Genomic DNA, 13,376 nt, shown 5'->3' with positions numbered 1-13,376 from the left:
GCAATATGGTTTGTTACGAGTTCGAATTGCATCACCGAATGTGTTAGCCCTTTAGGTCATGTGGGCTTTATAATATGAAGTTCGGTTCTATTACTCGTTGCTAAGTGATAGCTTAATAATAGGCAGTGGGTGCTGTTAACTAGCTGCCTTCTCTCTTGTCTATCACTTCAAAATTAGAGACGTCAAGTGCAAATAGCCCTGGAGTAGCTTTGCGCGAAATTCCACAAACATATATCAATTGTTTGGAAATGGGAAGTTTGTAAGTTTAAGATGTACATTTTATTGAAGATATTCAAACAGAAAAGCTGGATTTAATGATGCTATCTAAAAACCAGATACTTTGATTTATTATTAGTGGAAGAGGTTTTTTGGTGGATACATTTCCAGAAATGAGTATAGAAAACCTAGACAATACGGTGTAAGAACGTAGTTTATATATTTACAAGCGCGACTGACGTGTAAAGCTTTGCTATATTTATAGTCTTTCTCACCATGGTTAAAAGGTATGAAACTTCTAGTCCTCATAAATACAGATGTTCAACTTGCGGACTGAAGTTACATCCCACTGGAATTCCTTGTATCTACTGTACATGTTGGCCAAATTTCACAAATGTGTTTAGAAATAAAAATACACTGCCCGATAGGATTATTTCTGTACGAAACAGTGCTAATTGTTTTGAGTGACATTGTTATAGAAATTTTTACGTTTCTCATACGGAATAATAATATACTCGAATTATTAAACGATATTAAAATTGTTATAAAAGACTTTTTTTCTTCATATTTTATCAAAAGTAAGGTTGACATAAATATTGTTGAAGTCAAGTGTATATTATGTTATAGTCAAGCTCTATAAGTTTCCCTTTACATTTAGTGGAATTGTTGATAGTATATTATGAACGGTTGAATACTGGTTCTTTCTGTGATAATACTACTGTATGCTTGGCTTTTTGGCCCAGCAACAAGCCCGTATTTGTACGGTGTTTAACGTAGCTTAGGGACTTGAAATGATTATATATATGTGTGTGTGTGTGACATTTCGTTGATAACGTATGCAAAACGTTGACAAACCTGAAACGCATATATTTACTTTCTGTATTAGCTGTAACGTATTTATAAACCTCGTTATCCAAAGGTTATGACATATTCAAATTAAAACCTTAGTGGTTTTTTTTACATAAAATTGTAAATAACACTTTTTACAAGTGAAAAGTTGTTACCTGCTTAAATCACCTGAAGCGATGGTGTATCTTCTCTGTCAATAATCTGAAGGATCAGATACTCCTCTTTGTTAATAGTGAAATTTCTTTGTGTTTTTTTGTTTTTTTTCTCATAGCAAAGCTACATCAAGCTACCTGCTGAGTCCAGCGAGGGGAATTCTTTTACTGTATTGCACGTTTATTGATGATATTTTTCATTTTATTTACCGAGTTTCTTTTACTTTATTTACTTTTAATATTTTTTTATACTCCGGTTGTGAAAATCTTTACTGAGCGGTATACTAAGTACTTTTGAGGTTCATTTCTACTTAATTTTTGGACATTTTCGTGGTTTTGGACCTTTACTCATTACTAGCCATAAATCTTCGTTAATTATGGTATCACGGTTGCGGTGAGAACGTGTTTAATGGAGGGAATGAATACGAGAGGATGAACTGTTTGTTTATTTTTTGAACTTCGCGCAAAGCTACTCGAGGACTATCTGCACTAATTTAGCAGTGTAAGACTAGAGGGAAGGCAGCTAGACATCACCATCCACCGCCAACTCTTGGGCTACTCTTTTACCAACGAATAGTGGGATTGACCGTAACGTTATAACGCCTCCACGGATGAAAGGGCGAGCATGTTTGGTGCGACCGGGATTCGAACCCGCGACCCTCGGATTACGAGTCGAACGCCTTAACGCGCTTGGCCATGCCGGGCCAGAGGATGAACTACATTTGGATGTAGAGGACACAACGCTGAGTAATTCTTCAGCGGTTAGGCTATCTAACTCTTTATTATATATTATAATAAGATATTATTGTCAAATGTTCTCTTGGAAGAATAGCTAAGTACTTAATTTTGTAAACGTTAGATAAAAATTGTTGTGTGAAAGTGCCTTTGACTTCCGACTTTAATTAAGTTTATTCCAATGCCTGTAGATGGAATTATAAGGTAAACCTTATCATTATGGTCATTAGTAGTTATTCCTTTAGGCTTAAGTTATGACAGATAGCTAGTATATATTATCTATCAAACTTTACGACACGTGTATTTATGTAGTGTTGGACAAAAGTAAGTTTATTGCCCGATAGACGTCGGGAGGTATCGTGACCAACGCCTGAAACCTTTTGTTTGATAAACGTTTAGTATGTGCGTAGTAAAACTGTTCTGTGCTTTAACACTGTTTGCACCAATGGGGACATGAAACCGATTCAGAAAAGCATAGATTGTTTAAAACATTTATAATCGTGAGGAACATGACATTTATTTTGAAATATATCGTTAAGCCTATAATGTTAAGATGTGACTGATGTTTTCATCCAACATCCTGATTTTCTGTTGGTGTCATAAATAAAGAATTTTAATTTTCACGTGGCTTCATACAGAAAATTTCAAAAGCCTGCTCTTGAGAGTTAAAGAGTTAAAAGAGGAGAGAAAACTTTTGTGATTTTCAGAGGACCTGTAATCATTTATTCTGCCTCTAACAAAAAGCTGCAGAGGCTCCCTCGCCTACATAGCTAAACTCACGTCTTCTCCAGTTAACTATACAACGTTATCAATTACTGTTTATAGTGTAGCTAGCGAATACTTTGTGTTGTTGCAAACAGTTTCTTGTAACCTATGAGGATGAGAACGGTTATTGGTATTTTCAAGGTGTAATAAAGGCCAAGATGACGAGGGATTCTCTTATAACATCTTGTCTGATTCGGACACTGGTTCAACCTACAGTTTTCTGTTCGACACTAACAAAGAAACTGAAGAGATTATAGGGGCATCTGACAGTGAGCCTGGAGCGGTGAGTATTAATATTACACTTTGATAAAAAGTAAATCCTGCTAATGCGCACTTTAATATATAATTTCTTTCCAAAGAGTATTTGATTTCATGCTACATATGGATATTATGTTACATAATTTAATTTCTTCTTTTCCAAGCTACGAGGGCAACAAAAATCACGTTGTTGTGAATCTTTTCCGAGTATAAAATATTGTTTTTTTGTGGTGTTTCACTCTTAATAAACAAATTGTTAGGACGTGTTTTGTGTTGCTATTGTAACGTTTCACTCTATAAAATATGCTACATTATTTGAAAATGTTGCGTGTTGCTACCGTGGCTTTCACTCTGTACAAGATTTAAATAAACTGCATTTTAAGTGAATTTGTTGTTGTTATTATGGTGTTTCACTCTATATAACACTTAAACCACTTTTTTGGAAAATGTTTTGTGTTGCTATTGTGGCGTTTCACTTTACAGAACACTTACGCAACCAACTGAAAGAAAATAGCTCTTTCATGCTTATGACATACATAAATATTAAATACAATGGTTAAGTTATTTGTACAGTGAAGTTTGGATTCACAACAAACCGTTTAAGTCATTTATTGTGTGTTGCCGCCACACTCTTCTCAGTGCCATATACTCTTTCTTATAAATATTTGAAAAACCGATTGTTTCTGCTTTAAAATTTCTATTAAGTTTTTAAATACACCAGCAAAGTAAACCTAACTCACAGTAAAAGGAATTCGCACGTGCTAACCATGAGCTGATACTATAAGCTCCTCTTTAGCGAGTTTAAAATTTTTAGATAAAAATGTTTTCCTTCCTTGTGATTGACTTTCAGTAATCTTCATACATTTTTTTTAGAAAACAAGAAGTAGGTTCAATATATGAAAATTAGAGGTAATAAGTTTTTTTGTGTGTAGACTTTCAAGGTTTTTACATAAAAAATATGATATTTAAATATATCACCATTTGTGTTTAACATATGACGCTATTTGGGGAATTGTATTTCACACAAGCACAGTAAGTCTTGCTAATTTTGTGTACTCGAGTTAATAGAAAAGTTGTAAAGACAATAATCAAACAAGGATAATTACACTCAAACTAAACCAGGTCTTTGACTCAAGTACAGAACTGTCAAAGACTTGGAAACAGAACAAACAAAAGATACAAGTGACAAGAAGCAGAGGCGTCACTAGATGCTTTATCAAAGGATTTCGGGTTCGGGCCTAATGCACGAGATTTGAAACGTTTTATTTACTATGATATCAATCATGGCTTTCTATTCTGATTTTTCAAGACAACAACGGGAGATTTTGAGTACTGTGTACCATCGCCAAGCTACATCTCAAACAATAGGTGATTTGTTTCAGCGTTTTCAAGTTTTTAGTTGAAAGGTTGTGGACAACTTGTCTCTTTGCCATACAGCGTGCATAAGATCCTGGACTGTCAACTATGTAACAACGAATCACGTGACATACCACTTAATCACTCTATCTTGCATATGCAAATAAATGTAGTTTTGATATTAAAATTTTGTGGACGCCTCGCGTATATACAAATCAGTGATATTGGGTTTTACAAATAGGTAGCTAGATATAATTCAATTCCCATGCAAAAGCTTGAATTTACTATTACTGGGCGGCAGATATTAATTTTTTAATAATATACCAAACTTCTGTTTTGCCACTAGGTGACAATAACTTTTCACTTAGAAAACGGAAGCCAGCAGCAGATGATTGTTGAGGAAGGTCTTAGAGTCATTGACCTTTGCCACTTATTATCCCTAAAGTTTAATCTCGCACGATCTCATACGTGGTCAATAGTGGAACAACTGCACAACTTGAAAATTGGTAAGTTGTAATGGCGGTGAAATTTTAATGGATACAAGTTACAAACGTTATTTTTGTTTCATTTGTGCATATCATTGTTATAAGCAGTTTTTGTTATTTTAAACGTCTGATCAATTTGAGTGACTGAACATATTCCAAACACATGTATGGTAAATATAATCAAACGTAATGGAAAGTATTTTTTTTCAATTAACTTATTAATTTTATTATAAAGTGGGATCTATTCTGTTTCAAATAGAAAAAAGAAAAAGTTGAATGTAGTTTTTAGTGCTGATTACAGAAATATAAATGAAAATGCTGAGAAATGAAAAGAAATAATATATATATTTTGCTAGGTCAGGTCAGTTTATGTAAGGTTAGAACAAGTTAGACTAATTAGTAAATAATAACACGTTAATTAAATAAAAAATAAATTTCATTAAAAATTATTTTAAAAATGAAAATTATTTTCTCATTTAAAAACCAGTTCTTCAAATTTTAATTTCTGAAGAATACAGCAAATTTGAAAGTATTTGGAATGTGGTTAAGAAACCTAACAAGTGGCGTTCTGGAACTAATCGTAATATGATTAACTCGTGTTTCTCAATGAGTTCATTTGAAGTCGTAGGCATAAAATGGTCTTTTCAATCAACTATTGAAGTATATTTCTGAATTTAATAATTGAATTAATTACAATGTCACTAGATTGTTTCTGTTGTCTTGATGTTTTGCAGTTCTTTTAAATACATGGGTACATATATATGTAATGCTAAAATTACTTCATTTGTTTCGTAAGTAAAATAAGAAAAATATATTTTTTCATTTCTCCAAATTTTAATTTATATATCAGAAATCAGCATTAGAACTACATTCAAAATTATATATTTCTTTCTATTTGACCACGTAGCATGAAACAGAAAAGACTGTTTCACTATTTATGAAGTGTAATTTGTTTTGAAAAATATTAAAAATGTTCTCGTTTAAAATTAAAAAGTAATTATATCGTATTCATAAATAAAATATTTGTTTTTGATTGTTTGTTTTGAATTTTCGCACAAAGCTACTCGAGGGCTATCTGTGCTAGCCGTCCCTAATTTTGCAGTGTAAGACTAGAGGGAAGGCAGCTAGTCATCACCACTCACCGCCAACTCTTGGGCTACTCTTTTACCAACGAAAAGTGGGATTGACCGTCACATAATAACGCCCCCACGGCTGGGAGGGCGAGCATGTTTAGCGCGACTCGGATGCGAACCCGCGACCCTCAGATTACGAGCGCATGCCTTAACGCGCTCAGCCATGCCGGACCAAAAATAAAATATATGCCCTCAATTATTGTAAATTGTGCAAAGAACCTTTCGTGCGAATTTGAGGGTGTGAGTTGAGTCGTTTAAATTTATAGACGTTGTAATAAAAATAACAGTAGTTTCATTGTTTTGATAATTTGTTTTTAAACGGTCATCACTTATATTTGAATTTGTAATTATATGAAGGAGTAAGTTGTAGTGTAAATTTACCCGTATAATTGTATTTATGATTACAATCATGGATTGAAAACGCGGAATGTTCGAGAATTAAGAAGGATACCGAGAATACTTAGAAAAGGTATTTGGGGATTGGTGGAGGTGGATTTGATGTTGAAGAGTGTCTGGCGGGGAACAATGGGGCGAAAAACGGGAATACACTGAGAAAACCACACTAAGGCTTATAACGCTAAAAACCGAGTTTCGATACGTGTTGTTGGTACATCACCAATAACTTATTGCATAATGTGTTTAATTATATATAGACGTTTATGACATATATTCTACAACCAATATATAAAATGGTCCTAAGATTATAATAAGTGAGTTTTATAGTTACAGTTTTAAGTTTTGGATATTAAATAGTAACGTTCTCTTAATATCAATCTGAAGGTTTAACCCTACAAGACTTTGGTGGGTTAAAGCTATGCTCAGGTAGTGTATAAGCAGTATTTTTTTTAGTAATCATTGCTCCTTGCTGTCAAAATCAAATTAACAAATCTCTGTATTTATTTAATTGTGCCTATCATACCTTAAAAATAAGACATTTTTACATGATATATAGCTATTATGCTTATTTGAATCACGTATTTTGGCGTATTTTTTTTTACAATTCAAATAGAGTATCGTGTAATATAATGTATTTATAAGTATACGATGTGTATTTGGTTTATGTTTTGTATATCCATTTTCAAAATTGTGCTTATTTTTATAATTATAACTGTTCTACATAGACTTATTGTTACAGTGGTAAATGATTAATTAAATTGCACATTGATGTTCCTTACAGAACGTAGCCTTGAAGACCATGAAGAAGTGTTACGTGTGTTTAACAATTGGGACAGCGAAACGTCAGATAAGAACAAGTTTATTTTCAGACAAGACTTCCAGAAATACGAATTCTTGAAAAACACTCAGGTAAATTTAGTATCGCAGTTGGGAGGTTTGTCTGACAAAGACAGTTACTTACTAGCGCATGACAAAGAAAAACATCTGTATAGTGATGAGTAGAATGCTGCATATTGTAGTGTTTGTGCTCCTGATTATTGTACAGGGTAGCCCGTAAGTCCCTACCCATCCATATATCTTATATATCCAGTGTATCTGTGTGTTGTCACCAGTATTCTTACGCTCATGTACCCACGTACTTGTCACAATACGCTCTTCAAGTGTAAATGGGCTTACATCGGCCATATTTCTCTGAAAAAAAAAAACAAATTTATAAAACATGCGTAATTGAATATAACATAATAACATGTGGATGGGTAGGGACTTACGGGCCACCCTGTAGTGTTTGTGTTCCTGATGAGTAAAATGTTGATTGTTGTAGTGTTTGTGTTCCTGATGAGTAGAATGTTGATTGTTGTAGTGTTTGTTGTACTGGTGAGTAGAATGTTGATTGTTGTAGTGTTTGTTGTACTGGTGAGTAGAATGTTGATTGTTGTAGTGTTTGTTGTACTGGTGAGTAGAATGTTGATTGTTGTAGTGTTTGTTGTACTGGTGAGTAGAATGCTGATTGTTGTAGTGTTTGTTGTACTGGTGAGTAGAATGCTGATTGTTGTAGTGTTTGTTGTACTGGTGAGTAGAATGCTGATTGTTGTAGTGTTTGTTGTACTGGTGAGTAGAATGTTGATTGTTGTAGTGTTTGTTGTACTGGTGAGTAGAATGTTGATTGTTGTAGTGTTTGTTGTACTGGTGAGCAGAATGTTGATTGTTGTAGTGTTTGTTGTACTGGTGAGCAGAATGTTGATTGTTGTAGTGTTTGTTGTACTGGTGAGTAGAATGTTGATTGTTGTAGTGTTTGTTGTACTGGTGAGTAGAATGCTGATTGTTGTAGTGTTTGTTGTACTGGTGAGTAGAATGCTGATTGTTGTAGTGTTTGTTGTACTGGTGAGTAGAATGCCGATTGTTGTAGTGTTTGTTGTACTGGTGAGTAGAATGCCGATTGTTGTAGTGTTTGTTGTACTGGTGAGTAGAATGCTGATTGTTGTAGTGTTTGTTGTACTGGTGAGTAGAATGTTGATTGTTGTAGTGTTTGTTGTACTGGTGAGTAGAATGTTGATTGTTGTAGTGTTTGTTGTACCGGTGAGTAGAATGTTGATTGTTGTAGTGTTTGTTGTACTGGTGAGTAGAATGTTGATTGTTGTAGTGTTTGTTGTACTGGTGAGTAGAATGTTGATTGTTGTAGTGTTTGTTGTACTGGTGAGTAGAATGTTGATTGTTGTAGTGTTTGTTGTACTGGTGAGTAGAATGTTGATTGTTGTAGTGTTTGTTGTACTGGTGAGTAGAATGTTGATTGTTGTAGTGTTTGTTGTACTGGTGAGTAGAATGTTGATTGTTGTAGTGTTTGTTGTACTGGTGAGTAGAATGTTGATTGTTGTAGTGTTTGTTGTACTGGTGAGTAGAATGTTGATTGTTGTAGTGTTTGTTGTACTGGTGAGCAGAACGCCGATTGTTTGTAGTGTTTGTTGTACTGGTGAGCAGAATGTTGATTGTTGTAGTGTTTGTTGCACCGGTGAGCAGAACGCCGATTGTTGTAGTGTTGGTTGCACCGGTGAGCAGAACGTTGATTGTTTGTGGCGTTTGTTGTACCGGTGAGCAGAACGTTGATTGTTGTAGTGTTTGTTGCACCGGTGAGCAGAACGCCGATTGTTGTGGCGTTTGTTGCACCGGTGAGCAGAACGCCGATTGTTGTAGTGTTTGTTGCACCGGCGAGCAGAACGCCGATTGTTTGTAGCGCGTTTGTTGCACCGGTGAGCAGAACGTTGATTGTTGTAGTGTTTGTTGCACCGGTGAGCAGAACGTTGATTGTTGTAGCGTTTGTTGCACCGGTAGAGCAGAACGCCGATTGTTGCACTGGCGAGCAGAATGTTGATTGTTGTAGCGTTTGGTTGTACCGGTGAGCAGAATGTTGATTGTTGTAGTGTTTGTTGCACCGGTGAGCAGAACGCCGATTGTTGTAGTGTTTGTTGCACTGGTGAGCAGAATGTTGATTGTTGTAGTGTTTGTTGTACTGGTGAGCAGAATGTTGATTGTTGTAGTGTTTGTTGCACCGGTGAGCAGAATGTTGATTGTTGTAGTGTTTGTTGTACTGGTGAGCAGAATGTTGATTGTTGTAGTGTTTGTTGTACCGGCGAGCAGAATGTTGATTGTTTGCAGTGTTTGTTGTACTGGTGAGCAGAATGTTGATTGTTGTAGTGTTTGTTGTACTGGTGAGTAGAATGCTGATTGTTGCAGTGTTTGTTGTACCGGTGAGCAGAACGCCGATTGTTGTGGTGTGTTTGTTGCACCGGCGAGCAGAACGTTGATTGTTGTAGTGTTTGTTGTACTGGCGAGCAGAATGCCGATTGTTGTAGTGTTTGTTGCACCGGTGAGCAGAATGCCGATTGTTGTGGTGTTTGTTGCACTGGTGAGCAGAATGCCGATTGTTTATGAGTGTTTGTTGTACTGGTGAGCAGAATGCCGATTGTTGTAGTGTTTGTTGCACTGGTGAGTAGAATGCTGATTGTTGTAGTGTTTGTTGTACTGGTGAGCAGAATGCTGATTGTTGTAGTGTTTGTTGTACTGGTGAGCAGAATGTTGATTGTTGTAGTGTTTGTTGTACTGGTGAGCAGAACGCCGATTGTTGTAGTGTTTGTTGCACCGGTGAGCAGAACGCCGATTGTTGTAGTGTTTGTTGCACCGGTGAGCAGAATGTTGATTGTTGTAGTGTTTGTTGTACCGGTGAGCAGAATGTTGATTGTTGTAGTGTTTGTTGCACCGGTGAGCAGAATGTTGATTGTTGTAGTGTTTGTTGTACTGGTGAGCAGAATGTTGATTGTTGTAGTGTTTGTTGTACTGGCGAGCAGAACGTTGATTGTTGTAGTGTTTGTTGTACTGGTGAGCAGAACGCCGATTGTTGTAGTGTTTGTTGCACTGGTGAGCAGAACGCCGATTGTTGCAGTGTTTGTTGCACTGGTGAGCAGAACGTTGATTGTTGTAGCGTTTGTTGCACCGGTGAGCAGAACGTTGATTGTTGTAGTGTTTGTTGTACCGGTGAGCAGAATGCCGATTGTTGTGGTGTTTGTTGTACCGGTGAGTAGAATGTTGATTGTTGTAGTGTTTGTTGTACTGGTGAGTAGAATGTTGATTGTTGTGGTGTTTGTTGTACTGGTGAGTAGAATGCTGATTGTTGTAGTGTTTGTTGTACTGGTGAGTAGAATGCTGATTGTTGTAGTGTTTGTTGTACTGGTGAGTAGAATGTTGATTGTTGTAGTGTTTGTTGTACTGGTGAGTAGAATGCTGATTGTTGTACTGGTGAGTAGAATGTTGATTGTTGTAGTGTTTGTTGTACTGGTGAGTAGAATGCTGATTGTTGTACTGGTGAGTAGAATGTTGATTGTTGTAGTGTTTGTTGTACTGGTGAGTAGAATGCTGATTGTTGTAGTGTTTGTTGTACTGGTGAGTAGAATGTTGATTGTTGTAGTGTTTGTTGTAACGATTCTATTTTTAAGAAGAACAATGATTTTACATAGTTTCAGAGTGTAGAAATGTATTTAAGTTTAACTATAACCTATATTTGTGGAAATAAGTTCTTAAAGTCATGTTACCAATACATTTTGAAGCTTTAAGTTACTCATTTCACACCACTTCCATGATTAAGAAACACTTATTGTAAATTTCACTTTTAGTAATTTAGTTTTGTGACTTGCGTTAAGTAATACCCCATTCTACTGTTACACCTCAGTATTTACTTGCGTGACAATAGTGTTATGATTTGTAATTTATGCATATGCTACCTAACATTTCCGATTTGTTGCTAGTATGCTTGTTTGTGTAAAATGTGAAGCTGCCATATGGAAGTACTTATGTCATGCTATTTTAAGAATAATGACATACTAATGTATCTTGTATATTTTCATTCCAGCAGTTTTTCCCTCTTGAGATGGTAGATCTTGGTTCTGACTTGGATTGTATTTCAGAATCAGTAGACTTTGCAAAACTTATAACAGTCCAGGTATTTATTTGCTGAATCTCCAAGTTTGGTAGTTTTTCTGTTTGAAAGGTATAGTGTTTAATATGTGTAATAACCATGGACAGTTGATTGTATTTTGATCTAACTGCTAAATTAAATGTGAAAGGATATTAGTTTGTTGGTACTGCAACTTGTTAAGGTTATATAACAGATTGCAAAACTTGTCACAACTATGATAATGTTGTTTTGGTTTTTGTATAAGTTTTTAATTTTTTATTTGAAGTTGAATTAGTCTAACATGATAGGAATAATGTCTGATGCACAGAGACAGTCAATGATAAAAAGTCTATGAGAAAATAACAATACTACCAGAATATTAAGCAGATGTAATTTGGTAGCAAAACATCATCTAAGAAGAGTGTGTGTGTGTGTGTTAATTATATACATTTATTAATAATTGCTATACAAAAGTAGAGTAAAAACATAAATCACATACTTGTTTGTTCATACTGGTTCTGGTTTGTTCAGAATATACTTCATGCTGGTGACTCGATGCCTGTAGTTCATAGTTACTTGTGGTTAAAAGATCCAAGCCAGCACTCGTGGAAGAGGTTTTTCTTTTGTCTCAAAAGAAATGTGTTGAATATTTCTCTATTTGCAGAGGAGGAGGTAACTTGAGGTGTTTTTTTCTTCTGTCATTCATTTAGAAGGTGTGCATATATTAATTCTGAGTAAAAGATAAACTTATTTCATGAATTAGAATGGATATGAAATGCTATCTTTCATCTCATTTTCCAGTCTGGGTAACTTAAATTGTTAACTACAAAGTGTAGAGTTTAACAGCTTTACTGTGAGTATCACTGAAATCTTGTAGTTTACCTTCAAAGGGGTTTTCTTTCAGAATTGTTTCTGGGGTAAATCTATTTAGAACTGATGTAGTACAGAGGAGATAAATATTGTCTGGTTTTAATCCCCAAGATTCTTTTATAAATATATCTAAAAAAGTACAGTTTTAAGGTTACTTAATCTTCTCATACCAAAAGTTGTTACCTAGAAATAAAACCCTCAAGTTAAGAAAATGTCTGCTTCATAAGCCAAATTTATATTGATTTAATCTTGTAAATGTTTCAGGTACCCCGACAGGTGCATCCATTTGTAGATATCCAAAGTTGTGATATTTATGTGCCAATAGAAGGAAGCTGTGTTGGAGCTCCAACTAAATTTTGTTTCTGTTTAAAGGTATATTAACAAGTATTTTTAAACAAGTAGTGTTTGTTTAAAACATCTTATTTCCAACATAGTTAAGTATAAATAAACTACAAAACACAATCATATTAGGAAACTGATAATACCGTTTATATTTTTCATTCCATAATAATTATTAAGAGATGATTCAGTATTTCCATGTAAAGCTCTAGTTTGTTTCACAGATTGACTTATTTCTGTTTCTAGCATTTTATATACTGTATTGCCCCTAATTAATACCTCTGGGGGTCATTGCAAACTAGAAAATGGAGGGGTATTAATTATTCACATGTGATTCATTGATTCCAATGATAATAAGTGTGTGTGTGTGTGTTTATTTTTGTTCCTTTTTTATATTTCAAATCAGAATTATGGTAATAAAAGTGGATTATATGTTGTATTAATATTGCTGTCATATGATATAAGCTTTATTAAAATACTTAGGAGGGGTGATAATTAGAGAGGATACTTTAATTAGGAACAATACACTTATCTTTGAAAAGCATGAATACTTCTGCTTATTGATTCAACTTGCTTCATTGGTTTATTTATGTGTTCATAGCCAAAACGAAGCATAGTAAAAACAAGAAGTGACTTGAAATGGTTTTGTTGTGAGAGTGAAAAGCAACGACTTTGTTGGAAAGTGGCCTTGAGGTTAGCAAAGGTAGGCACAGACTCATCTTTAATCTTAATTTTTCATTAGTGTGTGGCTGTTATAAAAGACATTCCCTTGACCATTATTTATGAAAAAATAAATCAAATTACCTTATAGATCGTCTTTTAGTATAAAGCTACTAAAGAACTAATCAGAACATATTTTAAATATTGTAACATTTTGTAA

General features: G+C 34.7%; 1 protein-coding gene across 28 annotated transcripts in view; it reads left to right on the top strand.

Annotated features, from left to right (window-relative positions):
* LOC143252520 (growth factor receptor-bound protein 14-like) overlaps nt 1–13,376 on the top strand; it is a 119,495-nt gene that overhangs the window by 94,650 nt on the left and 11,469 nt on the right. For 19 of the 28 annotated variants that reach the window (XM_076504772.1, XM_076504789.1, XM_076504774.1 and 16 more), the window contains 7 exons: nt 2,859–3,000; nt 4,678–4,837; nt 7,127–7,254; nt 11,243–11,332; nt 11,819–11,959; nt 12,422–12,529; nt 13,098–13,199. In XM_076504772.1, the coding sequence (XP_076360887.1) occupies nt 2,859–3,000; nt 4,678–4,837; nt 7,127–7,254; nt 11,243–11,332; nt 11,819–11,959; nt 12,422–12,529; nt 13,098–13,199 (871 nt within the window). The remainder of the gene's footprint in view (nt 1–2,858; nt 3,001–4,677; nt 4,838–7,126; nt 7,255–11,242; nt 11,333–11,818; nt 11,960–12,421; nt 12,530–13,097; nt 13,200–13,376) is intronic. The other 9 variants (XM_076504784.1, XM_076504793.1, XM_076504794.1 and 6 more) reach the window with 2 other exon arrangements.

This window comes from Tachypleus tridentatus, chromosome 6 (assembly GCF_004210375.1).
Source record: "Tachypleus tridentatus isolate NWPU-2018 chromosome 6, ASM421037v1, whole genome shotgun sequence".
In the NCBI taxonomy this organism is placed as follows: domain Eukaryota; kingdom Metazoa; phylum Arthropoda; class Merostomata; order Xiphosura; family Limulidae; genus Tachypleus; species Tachypleus tridentatus.
Note: the sequence above shows the minus strand (reverse complement) of the source record. Positions and strands in the feature narration are given on the sequence as shown.